At 41.9% G+C, this 26,726-nt stretch overlaps 1 protein-coding gene across 5 annotated transcripts in view; it reads right to left on the bottom strand.

Moving 5' to 3' along the window:
* The window catches only part of Oatp26F (Organic anion transporting polypeptide 26F), a 669,510-nt gene that overhangs the window by 65,567 nt on the left and 577,217 nt on the right, over window positions 1-26,726 (bottom strand). For all 5 annotated transcript variants that reach the window (XM_070099851.1, XM_070099848.1, XM_070099850.1 and 2 more), the window contains 5 exons: window positions 23,858-23,935; window positions 18,565-18,782; window positions 17,993-18,164; window positions 17,601-17,703; window positions 11,446-11,567 (listed from right to left, as the gene is read on the bottom strand). In XM_070099851.1, the coding sequence (XP_069955952.1) occupies window positions 11,446-11,567; window positions 17,601-17,703; window positions 17,993-18,164; window positions 18,565-18,782; window positions 23,858-23,935 (693 nt within the window). The remainder of the gene's footprint in view (window positions 1-11,445; window positions 11,568-17,600; window positions 17,704-17,992; window positions 18,165-18,564; window positions 18,783-23,857; window positions 23,936-26,726) is intronic.

Raw genomic sequence — 26,726 nt, 5'->3', positions numbered from 1 at the left:
TAAGGAATCGTTCAAGACTTTATACACTGTGTACGTCAGGCCCATACTGGAGTATGCAGCACCAGTTTAGAACCCATACCTAGTCAAACACATCAAAAAATTAGAGAAAGTGCAAAGGTTTGCAACAAGTCTAGTTCCAGAGCTAAAAGGAATGTCCTACGAAGAAAGGTTAAGGGAAATCGGTCTGACGACACTGGAGGACAGGAGGGTCAAGGGAGACATGATAACGACATACAAAATACTGCGTGGATAGAGACAGGATGTTCTAGAGATGGGACACAAAAACAAGGGGTCACAACTGGAAGCTGAAGACTCAGATGAGTCAAAGAGTTGTTAGGAAGAGGAATAGTCTGGCAAGCGATGTAGTGGAGGCAGGAACCATACATAGTTTTAAGGTATGATACAGCTCATGGAGCAGGGAGTGGGAGGACCCAACAGCGGTCAGCGAAGAGGCAGGGCTAGGATCTGAGTTTCGACCCCTGCAACCACAATTAGGTGAGTACAGTTAGGTGAATTAGGTGAGCGCTCACGCACACACACACACACACACACACACACACACACACACACACACACACACACACACACACACACACACGTGCACACACACAAATAGGTGAGTACACACACATGCACACACACACACATACACATGTGCACACACACACACACACACACACACACATACACACATACACATACACATACACACACACAAACACACATACACATGAAATGTGGGGTAACATACAGTGAGAGTGAGAAAGTTAATAAGCAAAAGGAGAAAGGAAAAATAAAATATATAACTAGGGAAGGTGGCAGGAGTAGACCTGCTGAAGCAGTGACGTCACAACAGTTGTGTGACATACATATAAAGTGTAACACCGAATATGAAGGAATAACAGGGAAAGTCGGTCGATGGATCTATAATTTCCTCACTAACAGAACACAGAGAGTAGTAGTCAACAAAGTAAAGTCCGAGGCAGCTACGGTGAAAAGCTCTGTACCACAAGGCACAGTACTCGCTCCCATCTTGTTTCTCATCCTCATATATGACATAGACAAGGATGTCAGCCACAGCACCGTGTCTTCCTTTGCAGATGACACCCGAATCTGCATGACAGTGTCTTCCATTGCAGACACTGCAAGGCTCCAGGCGGACATCAACCAAATCTTTCAGTGGGCTGCAGAAAACAATATGAAGTTCAACGATGAGAAATTTCAATTACTCAGATATGGTAAACACGAGGAAATTAAATCTTCATCAGAGTACAAAACAAAGTCTGGCCACAAAATAGAGCGAAACACCAACGTCAAAGACCTGGGAGTGATCATGTCGGAGGATCTCACCTTCAAGGACCATAACAATGTATCAATCGCATCTGCTAGAAAAATGACAGGATGGATAATGAGAACCTTCAAAACTAGGGAGGCCAAGCCCATGATGACACTCTTCAGGTCACTTGTTCTATCTAGGCTGGAATATTGCTGCACACTAACAGCACCTTTCAAGGTAGGTGAAATTGCTGACCTAGAAAATGTACAGAGAACCTTCACGGCGCGCATAACAGAGATAAAACACCTCAATTACTGGGAGCGCTTGAGGTTCCTAAACCTGTATTCCCTGTAATGCAGGCGGGAGAGATACATGATTATATACACCTAGAAAATCCTAGAGGGACTAGTACCGAACTTGCACACGAAAATCACTCACTACGAAAGCAAAAGACTTGGCAGACGATGCAACATCCCCCCAATGAAAAGCAGGGGTGTCACTAACACGTTAAGAGACCATACAATAAGTGTCAGGAGCCCGAGACTGTTCAACTGCCTCCCAGCATACATAAGGGGGATTACCAACAGACCCCTGGCAGTCTTCAAGCTGGCACTGGACAAGCACCTAAAGCCGGTTCCTGACCAGCCATTCTGTGGCTCGTACGTTCGTTTATGTGCAGCCAGCAGTAACAGCCTGGTTGATCAGGCTCTGATCCACCAGGAGGCCTGGTCACAGACCGGGCCGCGGGGGCGTTGACCCCCGGAACTCTCTCCAGGTAAACTCCAGGTAATAAGTGAAAAGTGAAATCACTTGAGGAACGTGGGATGTATGAGCATATATGGTTATAAACATCACGGGTGAAGGATTTTCAAAATACTGATACAAGGCCTATGCACGACGACTACATCATCAGCATCTGGCAACTTGTCATCGCCCCGCTGCCAGCGCAAGTATTGCTCACCTATTGTGGTTGCATGTTGTCAGATTCTGGTCTCTGCATCACTGTTAGATACTGGTCACTCACTCCTGCAAGCTATTACCAGAATTAGAGTAGAAATATAAGGTGGAGACAGGGTTGATGAGAGTGTGAGGAGAGGGAAGTAGTCTAGCGAGAGGTAACGTCAGACACACACACACACACACACACACACACACACACACACACACACACACACACACAAAGCCTGAAACAGATTAGAGAGACAAATGACAATTCAGATGTGACATCAGGCGCAGACAAAGGGACGGTAAGCAACAACGGAGACATGCTGTACGCGAAGGCCTTATCAGACCCACGTGGGGCCAGGGAAAAGACGAGGAGTACACTAAGATCAAATGACAGGTCCGAAGACAATGAAGGTATGCTATATGCAGAGATTCTAACAGCCAACTGCAGTAGCAAGGGACAGCTGGTCATGAAAAACAGTTCACTGAGAATAGAAGTTCCAGATATGACAGGGACTGAAGGCAAGAACATGTCAATGGAAGGAAATAAAATGCCTCAGAGGAAGCAGATGGAGACTCAGTGGGAGGAGGAAAGGGCGAGGTCAGTTTTTGTGTACGGGCTCCAAGAAGCCAAGGGGGACAACTTTGAAGAAATAAAACAGGAGGAGAAAAAAATGATTGAAGGCATCATGAAAACAATAGGTGAGGGCGATATGACCCAGGTGACAAATTTTCAGAGAATTGGGTGGTTTGCGAGTGGAAGGATACGGCCTGTCAAAGTAATTTTCAAGGAAGAACCAGTTCGAACCAGGATTCTGCAAGAGAAAGCAAGACTGAGGGACAAACAGGGGTACCAGAGAGTATACCTCGACCGCGACAGAACACAAGACGAAAGGACTACACTGAAAGAGAGGGTACAGAGATGCAAGGAGGAACGAGAGGCAATGACGAAGATGAGCAGGACCCAGACACAGGAGGAAGGGCAAACACACCCCGCAGAATCTCCCACCAAAAGACTCCAACCACGACATTCCCAACGCAACTGAGCAACCTATACTACAACCCACTCACTGTTCCCTCTGCCACCAACCCCCATATCACAAACCTCACCCCAACAGCTGTCCCTTATGAGCATTCTGACCCCACCCCCATCATCACAAACCCCACCTACACCACAGCCCCATATAGGCCCCCACCAAGGCTCTCGCTCCCCCAACCCCAATAATCTTGCATGACCACAATGATAGAAAAGAAACTGAAAGTTTGGTACACAAACGCGGTTGGAATAACGAATAAACATGAGGAGTGGAACGAAAGAATCAGTGAAAAATCCCCAGACATCATAGCAGTCACAGAAACAAAACTCGCTGAGACAATAACAGACACAATCTTCCCAATGGGATATCAGATCCTGAGGAAAGATAGAAGGAGTAGAGGGGGAGGAGGGGTTGCACTGCTCATAAAACACCGATGGGGATTTGAGGAAATGGAAGGCATGGACATGATTGGAGAAAGAGACTACATTGTAGGTACAATTCAGTCCGGAGAACATAAAGTAGTCATTGGAGTGATGTATAACCCACCACAGAACTGCAGGAGGCCAAGAGAGGAGTACGAAGAAAACAACAGGGTGATGGTGGACACACTGGCTGAGGTGGCAAGAAGAGCTCACTCGAGCAGAGCAAAGTTACTGGTAATGGGCGATTTCAACCACAGGAAGATCGACTGGGAAAACCTGGAGCCACATGGGGGTCCCGAAACATGGAGAGCCAAGATGATGGATGTGGTACTTGAAAACCTCATGCATCAACATGTCAGGGACACAACCAGAGAGAGAGGGGAGGATGAGCCAGCAAGACTGGATCTTGTGTTCACCCTGAGCAGTTCAGACATTGAGGACATCACTTACGAGAGGCCCCTTGGAGCTAGCGATCATGTGGTGCTGAGTTTTGATTATATAGTAGAGTTACAAGTGGAGAAGGTAACAGGAACTGAAGGGGTCAGGCCAAACTATAAAAGGGGGGACTACACAGGTATGAGAAACTTCCTGCAGGAGGTTCAGTGGGACAGAGAAATGGTAGGAAAATCAGTAAACGAGATGATGGAATATGTGGCAACAAAGTGCAAGGAGGCAGAGGAAAGTTTTGTTCCCAAGGGAAACAGAAATAATAGGAAGACCAAAACGAGTCCTTGGTTTACCCGAAGGTGTAGGGAGGCAAAAACTAAGTGCAACAGAGAATGGAAAAGGTACAGGAGGCATAGGACCCAGGAAAACAAGGAGATTAGTAGAAGAGCCAGAAACGAGTATGCACAGATAAGGAGGGAGGCCCAGCGACAGTATGAAAACGACATAGCATCGAAAGTCAAATCTGACCCGAAACTGCTGTATAGCCACATTAGGAGGAAGACAACAGTCAAAGACCAGTGATAAGGCTGAGGAAAGAAGGTGGAGAACTCACAAGAAACGATCAAGAGGTATGTGAGGAGCTCAACACGAGATTTAAGGAAGTATTTACAGTAGAGTCAGGAAGGACTCTGGGGGGACAGACCAGATGGGGACACCAGCAAGGAATACACAAACAAGTGTTGGACGACATACATACAGATGAGGAGGAGGTGAAGAAACTGCTAAGGGACATCGATACCTCAAAGGCAATGGGACTGGACAACATCTCCCCATGGGTCCTTAGAGAGGGAGCAGATATGTTGTGCGTGCCACTTACCACAATCTTCAACACGTCCCTGGAAACTGGGCAACTACCTGAGGTATGGAAGACGGCAAATGTAGTTCCCATTTTTAAAAAAGGAGACAGAAAAGAGGCACTAAACTATAGACCTGTGTCATTGACGTGTATAGTATGCAAAATTATGGAGAAGATTATCAGGAGGAGAGTGGTGGAGCACCTGGAACGGAATAAGAGTATAAATGCCAACCAGCACGGATTCATGGAAGGCAAATCCTGTGTCACAAACCTTCTGGAGTTTTATGATAAAATAACAGAAGTAAGACACGAGAGAGAGGGGTGGGTTGATTGCATCTTCTTGGACTGCAAGAAGGCCTTTGACACAGTTCCTCACAAGAGATTAGTGCAGAAGCTAGAGCATCAGGCGCATATAACAGGAAGGGCACTGCAATGGATCAGAGAATACCTGACAGGGAGACAACAACGAGTCATGGTACGTAATGATGTATCACAGTGGGCACCTGTGACGAGCGGGGTCCCACAGGGGTCGGTCCTAGGACCAGTGCTATTTTTGGTATATGTGAACGACATGATGGAAGGGTTAGACTCAGAAGTGTCCCTGTTTGCAGATGATGTGAAGTTAATGAGGAGAATTAAATCTGATGAGGACCAGGCAGGACTTCAAAGAGACCTGGACAGACTGGACACCTGGTCCAGCAAATGGCTTCTCGAATTTAATCCTGCCAAATGCAAAGTCATGAAGATAGGGGAAGGGCACAGAAGACCACAGACCGAGTATAGGCTAGGTGGCCAAAGACTGCAAACCTCACTCAAGGAGAAAGATCTTGGGGTGAGTATAACACCGAGCATGTCTCCGGAAGCACACATCAACCAGATAACTGCTGCAGCATATGGGCGCCTGGCAAACCTGAGAACAGCATTCCGATACCTTAGTAAGGAATCGTTCAAGACACTGTACACCGTGTATGTCAGGCCCATACTGGAGTATGCAGCACCTGTTTGGAACCCGCACTTGATAAAGCACGTCAAGAAACTAGAGAAAGTACAAAGGTTTGCCACAAGGTTAGTTCCAGAGCTAAGGGGAATGTCCTATGAAGAAAGATTAAGGGAAATCGGCCTGACGACACTGGAGGACAGGAGGGTCAGGGGAGACATGATAACGACATATAAAATACTGCGTGGAATAGACAAGGTGGACAAAGACAGGATGTTCCAGGGAGGGGACACAGAAACAAGAGGCCACAATTGGAAGTTGAAGACACAAATGAGTCAGAGAGATATTAGGAAGTATTTCTTCAGTCATAGAGTTGTAAGGCAGTGGAATAGCCTAGAAAATGACGTAGTGGAGGCAGGAACCATACACAGTTTTAAGACGAGGTTTGATAAAGCTCATGGAGCGGGGAGAGAGAGGGCCCAGTAGCAACCGGTGAAGAGGCGGGGCCAGGAGCTAAGACTCGACCCCTGCAACCACAAATAGGTGAGTACAAATAGGTGAGTACACACACACACACACACACACACAAGTTGAGAGAGGCTAAATTTTAGAACCTAGTATTACTCTCCGTATTTTATAAGTAGAATTGATAAGTATTAGATTTACTATTGGTAAGTTTTAGAATTACTGGTATTACTACTGGTATTTATTAGCAGTATGAATACTTAGAAGTGGGGGCACAAACAAACATACACACACACAACATACATACACATACACACATACACAAGAGTGGAGTAACAGTCCTCCCTCAACCACACAACTCCCCTACCCACCACTGGACATCCAGTCCCAAGCCCTCTCTCCCCCTCTCTCTCTCTCTCTCTACCTTTCTCTCTCTCCCTCTCTTTCCATCTTTCCCCTCCCTCTGCTCTATCTCTATCTCTTCCTTGCTATCTTCTCTCTCCACCTCTCGTTCTCTCTCTCCCCTCCTCACACACACTTTCCTTTCATCTTCCCTTCCCTCCCTTGGCCTCCCCTAACTCCCCTCCCTCCCCACTTATTATCCCTAGCCTTCTTCCCAGCATTCTCTCTCCCTCTCTATCCCTCTCTCTCTCCCTTCCTCTCTCTCACACACAAGCTCCTTTTGGTGGTAAAAAAAATGGTAACCCAAGAGGGCAGAGACCCAGGTGTCTGGAGGTCGAACCCAGGAGGGAGGAACCTGGGATGGAAGATTGGGAGATAGAGCTCACAAAAATGGAAGAAGAGTGGGGAAGGAAGCTAGCAGAGCTTGGCAGTGTAATGGAGGAGAGGATAGCTGAAGAGAGCAGGAAGTGGGGACTGCAAATCTTAGCAGCAGAAGATAAGATAAAGTGCTTAGAAAAAGGAGCTAAAAAACCTGAAACAGAATAAAGAGACAAATGACAGCACAGGAATGACATCAGGGACTTCTATACCAGTCACAGACGAGGGGGCTGTAGAGATTCAGGAAAAGACGAGTACAGGAAGACCAATCGTGAAGCCTGCAGTCAATGCAGGAGACAAGACTTATGCAGAGACTCTAACAGTCAACTACAGTGGCAGGGAACAGCTGAGCAGGGAAGACAGTCCACTGAGCATAGGGGCTGCAGCAAAGGCAGGGGTTGAAGGCAGGAACGTCTCGATGGAAAGAGATAAAACACCTCAGAGGAAGCAAAGAGAGACACAGTAGGAGGAGGAGAGGGAGAGGTCAGTGCTTGTCTACGGGCTCCAAGAAGTTGAAGGGGAAACCTATGATGAAAGAATCCAGGGGGAGAAGAAAGCATTCAAAGGTATCTTGAAAGCAAAAGGAGAGGGAGACATGACCCAGGTGGCAAATTTTCGGAGAATTGGGTGGTTTGCATGCAGAAGGAGACGGCCTGTCAAAGTAGTCTTCAAGGCAGAATCAGCTTGAACCAGGGTCCTGCAGGAGAAAGCATGACTGAGGGACAATTCAGAGTACCAGAGAGTGTACCTCAATTGCAACAGAACACAGGAGGAAAGGACAAGACTGAGAGAGAGTGTACAAAAACGAAAGGAGGAACAGGAGGCATTGATGAGGACGAGCAAAACCCAGACTCATGTGGAAGGACAAATACACCCTACAGAGACACCCACAGAAGGACTCCAACCACAACAACCCCAAAGCAACTGAACAACCTCAACCAAAACCTGCACACTGTTCCCTCTGCCCCACCCCCCACCACAAACCCCACCTCTACAGTAGCCCCTTTTGGGCACTCTGCCCCCACCTCCCCACCACAAACCCCACCTACACTGTGAAAACGTCAACGCAGCTGAACAATCTCAACTAACACCCACACACTGCTCCCTTTGCCCTCATCCCCCACATCACAAACCCCACTGCAACAGCAGCTCCCTACATGCACTCTGCCCTCACCCCCCCCCCCACAAATCCCACCCACACAACAAACCCCCATAACCCCTCCAAGGGCTCCCACCTCCCCAACCCCAATATTCTCCCAGGTCCACCATGATAGACAAGAAGCTGAAGGTGTGGTACACAAAAGCAGATGGAATAGCAAATAAATACGAGGAATGTCACGAAAGAATCAACGAGAAGTCCCCGGACATCATAGCAGTCACAGAAACGAAACTCACTGAGACAATAACAGATGCAGTCTTCCCACCGGGATATCAGATCCTGAGGAAAGATAGAAGGAGCAGAGGGGGAGGAGGGGTTGCATTGCTAATAAAAAAAGATGAAGTTTCGAGGAAATGAAGGGCATGGACGAGATTGGAGAAAGGGACTAGATAGCAGGCACAATTCAATCTGGGGAAGATATGATAGTCATTGCTGTGATGTATAACCCACCACAGAACTGCAGGAGGCCAAGAGAGGAATATGATGAGAACAACAGAGCGATGGTGGACACACTGGCTGAGGTGGCACGAAGAGCTCAAACGTGCAGAGCAAAGTTACTGGTTATGTGTAATTTCAACAACAAGGACTGGGAAAACCTGGAGCCTCATGGGGGTCCCAAAACATGGAGAGCCAAGATGATGGATGTGGTACTGGAAAACCTCATGCATCAACACATCAGGGACACTACCAGAGAGCGAGATGAGGATGAACCAGCAAGACTGGACCTTGTGTTCACCCTGAGTTGCTCAGACATTGATGACATCACATATGAGAGGCCCCTCGGAGCTAGTGACCACGTAGTCCTGAGTTTTGATTACATAGTAGAGTTACAGGTGGAGAGGGTAACAGAAGTCGAATGGGAAAAGTCAAACTAAAAAAGGGGGGCCTACACAGGTATGAGGAACTCCTGCGGGAGGTGCAGTGGGACAGAGAAATAGTAGGAAAGAGAGTAAATGAAACGATGGAGTATGTAACAACAAAATGCAAGGAGGCAGAGGAAAGGTTTGTTCCCAAGGGCAACAGAAACAATGGGAAGGCCAAAGCGAGTCCTTGGTTTACCCAAAGTTGCAGGGAGGCAAAAACTAAGTGCATTAAAGAATGGAAGAGGTATAGATGGCAAAAGACCCAGGAAAATAAGGAGATCAGTCGAAGAGCCAGAAACGAATATGCACAGATAAGGAGGGAGATCCAGTGACAGTACGAGAATGGCAGCATCGAAAGCCAAGTCTGACCCGAAACTGCTGTTTAGCCACATTAGGAGAAAGACGACAGTCAAAGACCAGGTGATCAGGCTGAGGAAAGAAGGTGGGGAGCTCACAAAAAACGATCAAGAGGTATGCGAGGAGCTCAACAGGAGATTTAAGGAAGTATTCACAGTGGAGACAGGAAAGACTCTGGGAAGACAGGACAGACGGGGACACCAACAGGGAATAGACCAACAGGTGTTGGACGATATGCACACAACTAGGGAGGAGGTGAGAAGCTGCTAAGTGACCTTGATACCTCAAAGGCAATGGGGCCGGACATCTCCCGTGAGTCCTCAGGGAGGGAGCAGATATACTGTGTGCCATTAACCACAATCTTCAACACATCCCTTGAAACTGGGCATCTACCTGAGGTATGGAAGACTGCAAATGTAGCTCCCATTTTTAAAAAACGAGACAGAAAAGAGGCATTAAATTACAGACCAGTGTCACTGACCTGTTTAGTATGCAAAGTCATGATTATCAGGAGGAGAGTGGTGGAGCACCTGGAACGGAACAAGATTATAAACAATAACCAGCACGGATTCATGGAAGGCAAATCCTGTGTCACAAACCTTCTGGAGTTCTATGACAAGGTTACAGAAGTGCGACAAGAGAGAGAGGAGTGGGTTGTTTGCAACTTCTTGAACTGCAAGAAGGCCTTCGACACAGTTCCTCACAAGCGACTAGTGCAGAAACTAGAGGATCAGGTGTGTATAACAGGAAGGGCACTGCAATGGATCAGAGAATACCTGACAGGGAGGTGCCCCTGTTCGCAGATGATGTGAAGCTAATGAGGAGAATTAAATCAGTTAAGGACCAGGCAGGACTTCAAAGAGACCTGGACAGGCTGGACACGTGGTCCAGCAACTGGCTTCTTGAATTCAACCCTGCCAAATGCAAAGTCATGAAGATCGGAGAAGGGCAAAGGAGACCGCAGACAGAGTATAGACTAGGTAGCCAAGCACTGCAAACCTCACTCAAGGAGAAAGATCTTGGGTTGACCATAACACCGAGCATGTCTCCGGAGGCACACATCAACCAGATAACTGCTGCAGCATTCGGGCGCCTGGCAAACCCGAGAATAGCGTTCCGATACCTTAGTAAGGAATCGTTCAAAACACTGTACACTGTGTACATCAGGCCCATGCTGGAGTATGCAGCACCAGTTTGGAACCCACACCTGGACAAACACTTCAAGAAATTAGAGAAAGTGCAAAGGTTTGCAACAAGGCTAGTTCCGGAGCTCAGGTATGTCCTACGAAGAAAGGTTGAGGGAAATCGGACTGACGACATTGGAGGACAGGTGGGTCAGGGGAGACATGATAACGACATACAAAATACTGCGGGGAATAGATAAGGTAGACAGAGACAGGTTGTTTCAGAGAGGGGACACAGAAACAAGAGGTCACAATTGGAAGCTGAAGAATCAGACGAGTCAGAGGGATGTTAGGAAGTATTTCTTCAGTCACAGAGTCATCAAGAAGTGGAATAGCCTAACAAGTGATGTAGTGGTGGCAGGAACCATACATAGCTTTAAGACGAGGCATGATAAAGCTCTGGAAGCAGAGAGAAAGAGGACCTAGTAGCGATCAGTGAAGAGGCGGGGCCAGGAGCTGAGTCTCGACCCCTGCAACCACAATTAGGTGAGTACAATTAGGTGAGTACATTAGGTGAGTACACACACACACACACACACACACACACACACACACACACACGTGCATACACACACAATATACAGGTGAGTTGTAGTCTTAATGACCCATATGTAGCCACAGTCCTTAAACACATTTCAGTTTACTGTTAAGACCTGTTATGCTACCTCAGCTCAACACTGTCACTCAGCTACGGCTTGTTGGAAATGTTTATGCTCGTATATATAAAGTAAAAACAACGATACACTAGAATAAACTGTCATCTGCTGTGGATATAACCTGGGAGGTGTGAGGGGAAAGCCATGATAGGCCAGGAGATGAGGATGGATATTGTCCCGGAGACCAGGAAGCCTATCCACCAGCCACCAAGCCACAGGTCACTGTTGGCACGCAGTCCAAGTCTGTAGGGAATCAATATTGGTTACGTTATTACATTGTGTAAATCATGTGGACTAATTATCGATTTTTATATACTTTATAATTTACAACAAATTATTTCTTCCTGTTATACCTCTAGTATATGAACAAGGATTTACTAGTCCTTCGTGTCCGGCATTCTAGTTGCCTTCTTGCTTAAACCAGAAGGATATTTTAACCTACGTCCTGATGGATTTTGATAGGAAACACGACATGGGCAAGAACTATTAAGAAATGCATTAGAAAAAGATAAGTTTGTGTATACACACAATCACATATATGCACATTGAGAGTAATTCAATATTACCTAGTTTCTTTCTCTAACTTGAGGTCTGTCAGATACACCTGATTTAACCCCAATTTACTCCTCCCTACCTATATTCTCCCACCTCTTTTTACCTTTGTAGTAATCGCTGTTAAATCATCCAACTTCTTTTCATTAATAAACATAAACAACTGTTTTTTTTTTTTACCTGTATTACATCCTAGAACATTAACACAACTTAATATCAGTTTCCCCTGTCTTCGATAATGATACAGCCTTTTGTTCCCGGCACTGAAGTGGCCATTTACTACGCTCATAGTTTGCCAAGGAAGAATTCTGAAGCGCTGCTCCATAAACTTTGACAGACACTACACATGATTGTGTTATTAAGAAACACCAACTAATACTCAGATGATTGTATATACACACATATGCATGCATATTCACATACACATAATGTATACTAGATGTAAGTTCGAATGTATACGTAATGTAAATGTAAGATTTACCTATCATGTAACGTGTACATGACACAGAGATAGCAGATCTTGTCTGACTGGCTGATAGTACATAAGAATTTAGGAAGGAATGTTGAGTATTAAACAGTAATAGCAGATAATATAATCCCAAAACACAGGACTCAAGAATAACTTAGTCCCGTGTGTCATCTTCTTGTTGCATCATATAATTTATACTTCGTTTGTGGGATCAAAATTTTGTTATGCTTCTTATGGTGTCGGTTAAACTATAACGTGGGTTAACTTGGTTTTAGATTCCCCTTTAACCAGAACAATAAACCAAGACATGGGTTACCACGGCCTTGGATTCATCTTCAACCACCACAGTGATGAAGAATTTTAAAAACATAAGAGAACATTTACAAGTATTAAAACTGATAAACGACAGTATGGAAATAGTTGGAAGAAGATTTTCAAATACACAATTACTAAATTGTAAATCATTAAAAAATTAAGATTTTTGTACAACAGAATTATATAATGAATATTTTAAATGTACATTAAATAAAGATTGAGGCAAACAAATACATAATGAGATCGACACCATGCCTAACCCGAGCCTTTAGCTCATAAGACTGTCATTCCCATTTGCTCCCTTGGGGCGGGGATGGCAGACCAGAGAGGCCTAGCTTGTGGCTAGGCCTGGTGACAGTTGGTCCCAAAGATGAAGAGGTACTTGTGCCTCCTCCCATGGGAGACTTAGGTCTCAGACACTCCCTAAAGAGGGAGCCAAGGCTGGGCCACCACTTGGAAAAGGCCCGGGCCGGGAGAATACCGGCTAATCTTTAATAATAAAATAATACATAATAATGTGAAATTTTAATTTTCAGTGTATCAATAATTATTTATAATAAAATTAATTTGTTTACATTATTTTCAAATACACAATTACTAAATAGTAAATCATTAAAAAAATTAAGATTTTTGTACAACAGAATTATATAATGAATATTTTAAATGCGCATTAAATAAAGACTGAGACAAACAATTAACATAATGAATAGGCATAAATGAATAAATTAATATATATATATATATATATATATATATATATATATATATATATATATATATATATATATATATATATATATATATATATATATATATATATATATATATGCAGAACAACCACTCTGAAAGAATAGAGAAATTCCAAGCGCTTTCGTGACTACTCACATTATCAAGGAACTATGAAAGTAAAGCATCCAAGGAAGCTATATAAGGGGTCTAGCCGGCACCTCACTATCAGATCCCACAACGGTTTAAACACCTGACGCGCGCCGACCCAACTTGGATAGGTCCTTGGCACAACTCACCCCACAAACTATTCTACCCAAGAAATAAGAAATTTTATCGATTATTTGTCCAGTGTATTATTAAATTCTTCCCAAATTCTATTAATTATAAATGGATCTAATTTATATAAACCAAAGGAAATATTCATATTATTGTCAAAACTCTTACCATGAAAACTTGGTTGATATGCCTTCTCTTCTTAAGACTTTTAATATTAAAATTGTATTAAAAAATCTTGATACAGTAAAAAAACTTTTGATAAAGAATTCCCCCCAAAATGCTGATGGATGTGTCTATAAGATTCCTTGTAAAATTTGCGATAAAGTTTATTACGGTCAAACTGGTAAAAATCTCGAACTAAGATTAAAACAACATAAATATAGCATTAGAACTGGACAAGATTCCAATGCTCTATTTATTCATGTAAGAGATTTTAACCATCCAATTGATTTTCAAAAAGTTGAGAAAGTAGTATCAAGCAAGTCCATGGTCGACAGGAATATAATTGAATCTTGTTTCATAAAAAGCAGTTTTGACAATAATATGAATATTTCCTTTGGTTTATATAAATTAGATCCATTTATAATTAATAGAATTTGGGAAGAATTTAATAATACACTGGACAAATGAGAGTAAGACACATGTGCAACATCTGGGTATCTTTATTGTAGACGTTTCGCCATCCAGTGGCTTTATCAATACAAATTCTAGGACATAACTTGAAGACAGTAGAACTATGTACAGAAGATGAGGTAATCAGTCCCTCAACCTAGGAGTAGGTGCGAACAGCACCTACACAACTGGACAAATAATCGATAAAATTTCTTATTTCTTGGGTAGAATAGTTTGTGGGGTGAGTTGTGCCAAGGACCTATCCAAGTTGGGTCGGCGCGCGTCAGGTGTTTAAACCGTTGTGGGATCTGATAGTGAGGTGCCGGCCAGACCCCTTATATAGCTTCCTTGGATGCTTTACTTTCATAGTTCCTTGATAATGTGAGTAGTCACGAAAGCGCTTGGAATTTCTCTATTCTTTCAGAGTGGTTGTTCTGCATATTCTGAAATCACCTGTTTACTGTGATCTTATTGCATATATACATATATACATATATATATATACATATATATACATATATATATATACATATATATATATATATATATATATATATATATATATATATATATATATATGTCGTGCCGAATATGTAAAACTGGTCAATTAGCAAGAACTCATTTAAAATTAAGTCCTTTCTGAAATTTTCTCTTATACGTTTAAAGATATATTTTTTCATTAATGTTAATGTAAAAAAAAAAATTAATTTTGCACAAAAAGAATCTTAGAAAACTTTCCTAACCTTATTATAAAAAGAGCAATTTATTTTAGCCTAACCCAACTAAATAAATTTTAAATTTGTTTACAATAATTTAATACTAAACAAACCCAGTGAAATATATTTTTTTCGTTAGGTTCAGAATGATTTTGGAGACATTATTGCATACACAAATTTTCACTTGTCCTATATGGCAAGATGAGCGTTGCTATTTAAACCAACGACATATATATATATATATATATATATATATATATATATATATATATATATATATATATATATATATATATATATATATATATATATATGTGTGTGTGTGTGTGTGTGTGTGTGTGTGTATGTGTGTGTGTGTGTGTGTGTGTGTGTGTGTGTGTGTGTGTGTGTGTGTATCATTGTACCCACGAACTAATGGTACTGATCAATAACAACACTGCGACTAGCGAGGGAGTCTAATCTATGCTGCTTTGGCCCACCTCATGGTGAGCTAAAACACAAGACAATCTAGTAGCGGGTTCTAACCCCACCCATGTTATGGTTTGTTTGCAATCGTGCCATTACGATTTCGTGAGTCATGTTGACGGCTTTGAGGGGACTTCAGCTAGAGTTCGTCACGGCCTCGATAGCGGGAGATTCGTCTGTAAAAGTTGCATTTGTGGTCACAGTGGTGCCTATGCTAACCTTCCTCTGGTGTATAAATATACCTAGTTAGATGAATCTTGTTGTGGCTAAAGCGTCGATTTGGAGTTTCATGACTCTCTAATCGCGGGTTCTAACCCCACCCGTGGTATGGTTTGGTAACTTGTCATTGGACACTTCTTAAAGTATAAACTGGATAGCCGGTTCTGCTGAGTTGAGCCTTACCCGAAGATTCCGCACATCGAAACGTTTGAGAGTTATGAGGACTTCGTGCACATAACGTAACCAGGTGACGCTGGTGGGGATCATATGATGTTGGCGAAGCGTTCAGCTTCCAGATGTTCCATATACAAGTTGGCTAAGACGGCGCTGATGGGGAACCCCATTCCGATATCATGTTGTTGAAAGAAAGGCCGTTGAAATTAATGCAGTGTTCAATCAGGTGAATAAAATCTCCGGAGGTAGAGGAAGATTAAGGTCCTGATTGACTTTACGTCCTAGAACGTCAATGGCTTGTGTGGTGGGTATCTTAGTGATGAGGGAAGTAACATCCAAACTACTCAGTTTCTTGTTTCAGATGGATAGGTCTCTGATGCGGTTGAGAAGGTCGCCTGAATGCGGGACTGACGGTCCCCAGAAGGCACGATACATGTTTAGCAAGAACTCCAACTAATTTATGTGGTGCACTGCCTATACCTGATGAGATCGGTCTCACAGGAATATTATGTTTATGGGTCTTAGGTAGTTTATACATGTGTGCATGTTTAGGGTTGCTCGGTATCAAGTGCAGAAGGTTTTTCCCTTCACTGGTGCGTCTGAGTTTTTGTCGTTTTTTTTTTTTTAAGGAAGTCCTTGGTGAGTGTCTCCCACTGTTATGTGCTGATGGGCTCGTATGTAGACTGGTCGTTCAAAAGGCCCATCATTTTGATGCTATAGTCGCTGGTACTGAGTATGACTACTCCATCTCCTTCATCGGCTGTGGTGACGATAATATTTGGGTCACTTAAGGGCAGTTATATACCGTCTAAGAAGATTTGTAGAAGGTTCACATATAGCTGCGGTGAGAACGCGTTGTATATAACCTTTCTGAAATTACTGTCACTGTGTCTGTGGTTTTTGGTGAGTAAATCCAATTGTTAGTTTGGTTTGCGTGGGTTAGTGGTAAATTTAAGTCCAAGACTCAGTAGTTGTTACTCGTAGTCAGTTAAGGTGCGTGACGATAGGTTGTTTATCATGGATTCTCGGCCCATTTCCTTCCATCGGCTGTTAGTGCAGAGGTTTTGAAGTTTGCGACTGAGCTAAGGTTCTGCTGGAGATTGGCTGTGGCGACTGTGCTGAGAATGTGCTCAGCAGTGCAGTGGTCAATGAACACATTAATGCATGTAGGAATGATAGCTTCAACAACGCCTGCTTAAAATACAGGAATTCCGCTAATCACCTGACGAAATTCAACGACACCCGACTAGTGATTAAAGAACCCAATTTCCTAAGATATAAATGCCTTGATTCATCAATCGATATTTCTAACACAATTAATCGCTGTTTCTAACATAACTTCATCATCTTAGAATTATTAGAAAGAGTCGTCATAAGAATAAACCTTACAATCACACAGCTGCTGCTACTACTACTACTAATATTTCTGCTACGATTATATTATGACTGCCACCTCACTATAATACCTATATATACCCTCTGTGTCTATGTATTGTTTGTAACGGCTTGGTAAAGCTCCTGGAGAGCGAAACGTTGCCACAATAAAATGTCACATTAGTTGCATTTGTGTCCTTTTACCGAGCATATTGTCGGTAATTCTACCAAGAGTAATACGCTTTCCACCTGCGGGAGGTATATCAGTGGTGTATGACTTGTTTCTGCATTTGTTTACTGAATATGTCACTGAAGGTATATGGATAAGTAAATTAATAAAGAGGTACCAGGTAAGAGAGAGCATTCACAACATACCTGGTTGGGTCGACAGATGGAGCATCAATGTACACTTTGAGGAACTGACCTCCCAAGAGGTAGCCGAGGGCAGGTCCCAGGACAGCCATGGCGTAGAAGATTCCTGTATCAAGACAACCAACCAATGTTTACTGGAAGCCATCTACAGTGTAAAAATCCCACGATTCTCTGTTATAGAATTGATAATGAATGAATTTGTCAGTACCTTGGCTGGAATAATATGTAAATAAGTAACAAATTGTAGATGGAAACCGGATAGACCAAAATATTGTCTATTATTAACAATGAAAAGATCTATAAAATAAAACTGGATCTATTTGGCCAGTCATTCGCTATTATTTACCCTTAATTTAAATTGGGGATGGATCCTCGAGAAAGGTAGTCATACGCACCTAGATACATAGAGGACATCTTGACTGGAACAGACTCGTCCAGGTAGGTGATGCCCAGGGTGTAGAGCGGCGTGGCTCCCACACCATGTAGGAACTGACCCAACACAAAGATGTGACGGAACGATGACAACCAGTTCTCCACCGCCACACCGCAGTGAGTCTCCCGGGTGCCCTGACAACCATCAATCACATGTTAGCTAGCAAATTACATGAGTACTGACGACCAATCCAACCACCCCCCTTTTATATATTACTATGGCTGAGGATTTAATCCAGCCATGTAAAAAAGTTTTCCTTCAGCGTGAAGTTGGTCAAGAAGTGGAATGACAAGGACGAAATACTGGAAACATGATGCATATATAGCTTTAAGAATAGGTATGATATAATTTATAAGGTCAGAAAAAGGTAAACCCAGCAAGTGGCAAGATAAGCGGGAGAGCAATGAGCCGAGACTCAACCTCTGAAATTACAAATAGGTTTGTGTAAATAGGAGAGTACGTACACACACACACACACACACACACACACACACACACACACACACACACACACACACACAGGCAGACACTCACCTCACGCAAACAAAAGAGAATGGAGGTAAAATCACTGCTGCTGGGGTTGTAGGCAGGAGAGCCGAAGTGCGGGAGGGTAAAGACGAAGGAGCCTAGGCCTAAAATGAACACTCCCCAGCCCAACCAGCGAGGCTTAGAGCTGCCTGGCCGTGATCCCAGGTACGAGACAGGTACTGAACACAACACTGATGCCATGTCATACGCTCCAGCTATCAAACCTGAAAAATGTAATACTTCGGTAAATTGAATATTATTATTTTTAATACTAATTTTAATTATTATTATTATTATTATTATTATTATAAGGAGCACTAAATCATTAGATATCACACAAAGCATATCATTATATCATAACATAATAGAATTAATCACTCGTCTTTACTCTCACTTCTTCAAATAGAAATCTTACAGAATTTCTGGGATCTGTCGCGTTAAACCTGCCACTGGGAAGCTACGGATGTTTCATAGATCATTGCCAGAACGTTCGTCTCACAACCAAAAGGCCACTAGTTCGAACCTTAAACCAACAGAGATTCAAGGGCAAGTCGCCTTAACGCTTTTTCACCTAGAGTATTATATGAGTTGAATCCTGGTAAGAGGTTCTACAGACCAGGTAGGAAAGAAGCCACACTGCCTGGCTCTCTTGAATTATCGAGATTATTAAAGTTTTGAGGTTTATAACCCAAAGGCAGTCTTCTTCTTGATAAATGAGACACTTGTGCAACATTTGGGTATTTGGGAACGTTTCGCCAGTCAGTGGCTTCTTCAACAATACAAAGCAGAACGGTTTGTGGCTTGCCAGGAATGGAGGTATACGAGATTTCTTCTGATACAGATTATGAACACACAATAGAACCTGATAAACAGTGAGCTTTTTGCATACCTTCCCGCACGCCACACTTAATAATTTGCTCAGCTCACAAGTGATAAGTAAGGTCAGTTAACTAGTTAGCCACGTCAACTATGTAGTTGACGTCTTGCCAGAGATTTGTGAGAGAGGACTGAAGCTTAAGTCGTGCACTACAGTTTGATGAAATAGTCGTCTAAAGATGATCCGAAGCTATGATGAGGCACTTTCACAGCATGAGAACATGATCCCTCATGAACTGATCGAGCTTCTCAAGCCCTTAAAGACCAACTAATTTTGCCCAGGTTCAGAACCAGGTCACTACACAAAAAAATTTACCATGTATTAAGGGACTCTCAACAGTCACTTAATACTTTCAAGAGAAATTCAACTGTGTGTTGTAAACACCGTAGCGGCTTCTGTGGAGAAGGTGCTATGGATGGAAGCTCGTGTGGGCTTCCTGTGAAGAAGCAGTTTACAAAGATTTAGAATTGGCCAACATTCCTAGCAACTCTGTTAAGGCTAAGGCCTGTACCTCGTCTGTCACAACTGTACTGACCAAACGCTCCGAGGTATTTAAACTCACGGACAGCGGCCCAGTCAACTACCCAGCGCAGGAATAACAAACACCTGGATTTTATGCTAAGCAGACTCAAACGGCCCACTACAATTCTGGCAGCAACAAACAACTAATTTCCCAAGCATGATAGTTTACTTGAGCAACAAGCAACTAATTTCCCAGTCATGACAGAGTTTACGTGCCACCTTCTTCTGCTTCTGAGTAACGTTCCTTCAGCCAGTAAGATTTGCGACAATCTAAACGAACAATTCAATGCATAACTCTAAATAGAAAATATAATGTATTTTTTAAGTAATATCAAAAAATTCAAGTTTTTTAAACATTTGAGCAAACAGAAGTTAACTAGTGTTATTGAAGAGTAGTTAACTAGTGTTATTGAAGAGTAGTTAACTAGTGTTATTGAAGAGTAGTTAACTAGTGTTGTTGAAGAGTAGTTAACTAGTGTTATTGAAGAGTAGTTAACTAGTGTTAATGAAGAGTAGTTAACAAGTGTTATTGAAGAGTAGTTAACTAGTGTTATTGAAGAGTAGTTAACTAGTGTTATTGAAGAGTAGTTAACTAGTGTTATTGAAGAGTAGTTAACTAGTGCTATTGAAGAGTAGTTAACTAGTGTTATTGAAGAGCAGTTAACTAGTGTTATTGAAGAGTAGTTAACTAGTGCTATTGAAGAGTAGTTAACTAGTGTTATTGAAGAGTAGTTAACTAGTGTTATTGAAGAGTAGTTAACTAGTGTTATTGAAGAGTAGTTAACTAGTGTTATTGAAGAGTAGTTAACTAGTGTTATTGAAGAGTAGCTAACTAGTGTTATTGAAGAGTAGTTAACTAGTGTTATTGAAGAGTAGTTAACTAGTGTTATTGAAGAGTAGTTAACTAGTGTTATAGAAGAGTAGTTAACTAGTGTTATTGAAGAGTAGTTAACTAGTGTTATTGAAGAGTAGTTAACTAGTGTTATTGAAGAGTAGTTAACTAGTGTTATTGAAGAGTAGTTAACTAGTGTTATTGAAGAGTAGTTAACTAGTGCTATTGAAGAGTAGTTAACTAGTGTTATTGAAGAGTAGTTAACTAGTGTTATTGAAGAGTAGTTAACTAGTGCTATTGAAGAGTAGTTAACTAGTGTTAGTGAAGAGTAGTTAACTAGTGTTAGTGAAGAGTAGATAGCTTGAAGAGTAGTTAACTAGTGTTATTGACGAGTAGTTAACTAGTGTTATTGAAGAGTAGTTAACTAGTGTTATTGAAGAGTAGTTAACTAGTGTTATTGAAGAGTAGTTAACTAGTGCTATTGAAGAGTAGTTAACTAGTGTTATTTAAGAGTAGTTAACTAGTGTTATTGAAGAGTAGTTAACTAGTGTTAGTGAAGAATAGTTAACTAGTGTTAGTGAAGAGTAGATAACTTGAAGAGTAGTTAACTAGTGTTATTGTCGAGTAGTTAACTAGTGTTATTGAAGAGTAGTTAACTAGTGTTATTGAAGAGTAGTTAACTAGTGTTATTGAAGAGTAGTTAACTAGTGTTATTGAAGAGTAGTTAACTAGTGTTATTGAAGAGTAGTTAACTAGTGTTATTGAAGAGAAGTTAACTAGTGTTATTGAAGAGTAGTTAACTAGTGTTATTGAAGAGTAGTTAACTAGTGTTATTGAAGAGTAGTTAACTAGTGTTATTGAAGAGTAGTTAACTAGTGTTATTGAAGAGTAGTTAACTAGTGTTATTGAAGAGTAGTTAACTAGTGTTATTGAAGAGTAGCTAACTAGTGTTATTGAAGAGTAGTTTACTAGTGTTATTGAAGAGTAGTTAACTTGAATAGTTAACTAGTGTTATTGAAGAGTAGTTAACTAGTGTTGTTGAAGAGTAGTTAACTAGTGTTATTGAAGAGTAGTTAACTAGTGTTATTGAAGAGTAGTTAACTAGTGTTATTGAAGAGTAGTTAACTAGTGTTATTGAAGAGTAGTTTACTAGTGTTATTGAAGAGTAGTTAACTAGTGTTATTGAAGAGTAGTTAACTAGTGTTATTGAAGAGTAGTTAACTAGAGTTATTGAAGAGTAGTTAACTAGTGTTATTGAAGAGTAGTTAACTAGTGTTATTGAAGAGTAGTTAACTAGTGTTATTGAAGAGTAGTTAACTAGTGTTATTGAAGAGTAGTTAACTAGTGTTATTGAAGAGTAGTTAACTAGTGTTATTGAAGAGTAGTTAACTAGGGTTATTGAAAAGTAGTTAACTAGTGTTATTGAAATGTAAACTAGTGTTATTGAAGAGTAGTTAACTAGTGTTACTGAAGAGTAGTTAACTAGTGTTATTGAAGAGTAGTTAACTAGTGTTACTGAAGAGTAGTTAACTAGTGCTATTGAAGAGTAGTTAACTTGAAGAGTAGTTAACAAATGTTATTGAAGAATAGTTAGCTTGAATAGTAGTTAACTAGTGTTACTGAAGAGTAGTTAACTAGTGTTATTGACGAGTAGTTAACTAGTGTTATTGAAGAGTAGTTAACTAGTGTTACTGAAGAGTAGTTAACTAGTGCTATTGAAGAGTAGTTAACTTGAAGAGTAGTTAACAAATGTTATTGAAGAATAGTTAACTTGAATAGTAGTTAACTAGTGTTACTGAAGAGTAGTTAACTAGTGTTATTGACGAGTAGTTAACTAGTGTTATTGAAGAGGAGTTAACTAGTGTTATTGAAGAGTAGTTAACTAGTGCTATTGAAGAGTAGTTAACTTGAAGAGTAGTTAACAAATGTTATTGAAGAATAGTTAACTTGAATAGTAGTTAACTAGTGTTATTGAAGAGTAGTTAACAAGTTGACTAGCGTTAATGAAGACGAGTTGACTAGCGTTATTGAAGACGAGTTGACTAGCGTTATTAAAGACGAGTTGACTAGCGTTATTGAAGACGAGTTGACTAGCGTTATTAAAGACGAGTTGACTAGCGTTATTGAAGACGAGTTGACTAGCGTTAATGAAGACGAGTTGACTAGCGTTATTGAAGACGAGTTGACTAGCGTTATTGAAGACGAGTTGACTAGCGTTACTGAAGACGAGTTGACTAGCGTTATTGAAGACGAGTTGACTAGCGTTATTGAAGACGAGTTGACTAGCGTTATTGAACAGTGTTGTGAATTATTGCACAGTACTAGTGTTGCAAGTAGGTACTACTAAACTACACAGTACTGTACAGTGTTGTAAGTCAGTACTACACAGTACTGTACAGTGTGTCTAAGTGTGTGAGTGTACTGTCTGATTGTGTGAGTGTATTGTATGTGTGAGTGTGTGTCTCAGTGTGTGTGTCTGTGTGAGTGTATTGTCTGTGTGAGTGTATTTCCTGAATTTATGAATAACTAACCCAAGTGTATGAGTAACTTACACGAGTGTATTAATAACTTACCCGCATGTATAATAACTTACACGAGTGTATTAATAACTTACCCGCATGTATAATAACTTACACGAGTGTATTAATAACTTACCCGCATGTATAATAACTTACACGAGTGTATTAATAACTTACCCGCATGTATAATAACTTACACGAGTGTATTAATAACTTACATGAGTGTATAACAACTTACTCAGATGTATAATAACTTACCCGAATGTAAAATAACTTACCCGAGTGTATAATACCTGAAGTATACCTGGAAAGAGTTCCAGGGGTCAACGCTCCCGCGGCCCTTTCTGTGACCAGGCCTCATGGTGGATCAGGGCCTGATCAACCAGGCTGTTACTGCTGGCCGCACGTAATACAACGTACAAACCAAAGCCCGGCTAGTCAGGTACTGACTTTAGGTACTTGTCCAGCGCCTGTCCAGCTTGAAGACTCGAGTGCATGAATAACTTACCTCAATGTATGAATAACTTACCAGAGTGTATAATAACTTACCCGAATCTGTAGATCGCAGATCAAATCTCTTCTCTATGGTAGTAATGCAGACATTAACAAAGCCATTAACGACCATTCCTGGAACAACAACCTCACTCATTACACGCTCAATTCCCGCAAGGATAAAAATAGGTCTAAAACGTTCTGTGTAATACATTGGAACCCCTGTATCCAGGGATTCGGTTTCTGCGGCTTCAGTTCTCCAAGGTTTACCCCGGCCCGAAAATAATACTTAATTTTGATAAATAATGGTCACAAAGTGCAAAAGGAGTTACGCCAACAGTTCTTCAAAGCCTCAGAGAAGCCTTAAGTGCTTCCCATCAGTGAAAACAAGTGCTAATTCTCCCCTTACAGTTCATAATTTATCAATTAAACTTTATCACAGGTATATATGTACATGAAAAATTACTTATATATATCAGGTTCGCTAGTATCTGCGGTTTCAGGCATCCATAGTAAGTGTTGGAACATGTCACCATGGATACAGGGGCACTACTGGAATATATCACCATGGATACAGGGGGACTACTGGAATATATCACCATGGATACATGGGCACTACTGGAATATATCACCATGGATACATGGGCACTACTGGAATATATCACCACGGATACAGGGGCACTACTGGAATATATCACCATGGATACAGGGGGACTACTGGAATATATCACCATGGATACATGGGCACTACTGGAATATATCACCATGGATACAGGGGAACTACTGCAATATATCACCATGGATACAGGGGGACTACTGGAATATATCACCACGGATACAGGGGGACTACTGGAATATATCACCATTGATACAGGGGAACTACTGGAATATATCATCACGGATACAGGGGCACTACTGGAATATATCACCATGGATACAGGGGGAACTACTGGAATATATCACCATGGATACAGGGGAACTACTGGAATATATCACCATGGATACAGGGGGACTACTGGAATATATCACCACGGATACAGGGGGCACTACTGGAATATATCACCATGGATACAGGGGGAACTACTGGAATATATCACCATGGATACAGGGGGACTACTGGAATATATCACCACGGATACAGGGGCACTACTGGAATATATCACCATGGATACAGGGGGAACTACTGGAATATATCACCATGGATACAGGGGAACTACTGGAATATATCACCATGGATACAGGGGGACTACTGGAATATATCACCACGGATACAGGGGCACTACTGGAATATATCACCACGGATACAGGGGAACTACTGGAATATATCACCATGGATACAGGGGCACTACTGGAATATATCACCATGGATACAGGGGAACTACTGGAATATATCACCATGGATACAGGGGCACTACTGGAATATATCACCATGGATACAGGGGCACTACTGGAATATATCACCATGGATACAGGGGAACTACTGGAATATATCACCATGGATACAGGGGCACTACTGGAATATATCACCATGGATACAGGGGCACTACTGGAATATATCACCATGGATACATGGGCACTACTGGAATATATCACCATGGATACAGGGGAACTACTGGAATATATCACCATGGATACAGGAGGACTACTGGAATATATCACCACGGATACAGGGGCACTACTGGAATATATCACCATGGATACAGGGGGACTACTGGAATATATCACCACGGATACAGGGGCACTACTGGAATATATCACCATGGATACAGGGGCACTACTGGAATATATCACCACGGATACAGGGGGACTACTGGAATATATCACCATGGATACAGGGGCACTACTGGAATATATCACCACGGATACAGGGGGACTACTGGAATATATCACCATGGATACAGGGGCACTACTGGAATATATCACCACGGATACAGGGGCACTACTGGAATATATCACCATGGATACAGGGGCACTACTGGAATATATCACCACGGATACAGGGGGACTACTGGAATATATCACCATGGACACAGGGGAACTACTGGAATATATCACCACGGATACAGGGGGACTACTGGAATATATCACCACGGATACAGGGGGACTACTGGAATATATCACCATGGATACAGGGGGACTACTGGAATATATCACCATGGACACAGGGGAACTACTGGAATATATCACCACGGATACAGGGGGACTACTGGAATATATCACCACGGATACAGGGGGAACTACTGGAATATATCACCACGGATACAGGGGGACTACTGGAATATATCACCACGGATACAGGGGGAACTACTGGAATATATCACCACGGATACAGGGGGACTACTGGAATATATCACCATGGATACAGGGGAACTACTGGAATATATCACCACGGATACAGGGGGACTACTGGAATATATCACCACGGATACAGTGGGACTACTGGAATATATCACCACGGATACAGGGGGAACTACTGGAATATATCACCATGGATACAGGGGAACTACTGGAATATATCACCATGGATACAGGGGGAACTACTGGAATATATCACCATGGATACAGGGGGACTACTGGAATATATCACCACGGATACAGGGGGACTACTGGAATATATCACCACGGATACAGGGGCACTACTGGAATATATCACCACGGATACAGGGGCACTACTGGAATATATCACCACGGATACAGGGGCACTACTGGAATATATCACCACGGATACAGGGGCACTACTGGAATATATCACCACGGATACAGGGGCACTACTGGAATATATCACCACGGATACAGGGGGACTACTGGAATATATCACCACGGATACAGGGGCACTACTGGAATATATCACCACGGATACAGGGGCACTACTGGAATATATCACCACGGATACAGGGGCACTACTGGAATATATCACCACGGATAC

This window comes from Cherax quadricarinatus, chromosome 69 (assembly GCF_038502225.1).
Source record: "Cherax quadricarinatus isolate ZL_2023a chromosome 69, ASM3850222v1, whole genome shotgun sequence".
Lineage (NCBI taxonomy): Eukaryota > Metazoa > Arthropoda > Malacostraca > Decapoda > Parastacidae > Cherax > Cherax quadricarinatus.
Note: the sequence above shows the minus strand (reverse complement) of the source record. Positions and strands in the feature narration are given on the sequence as shown.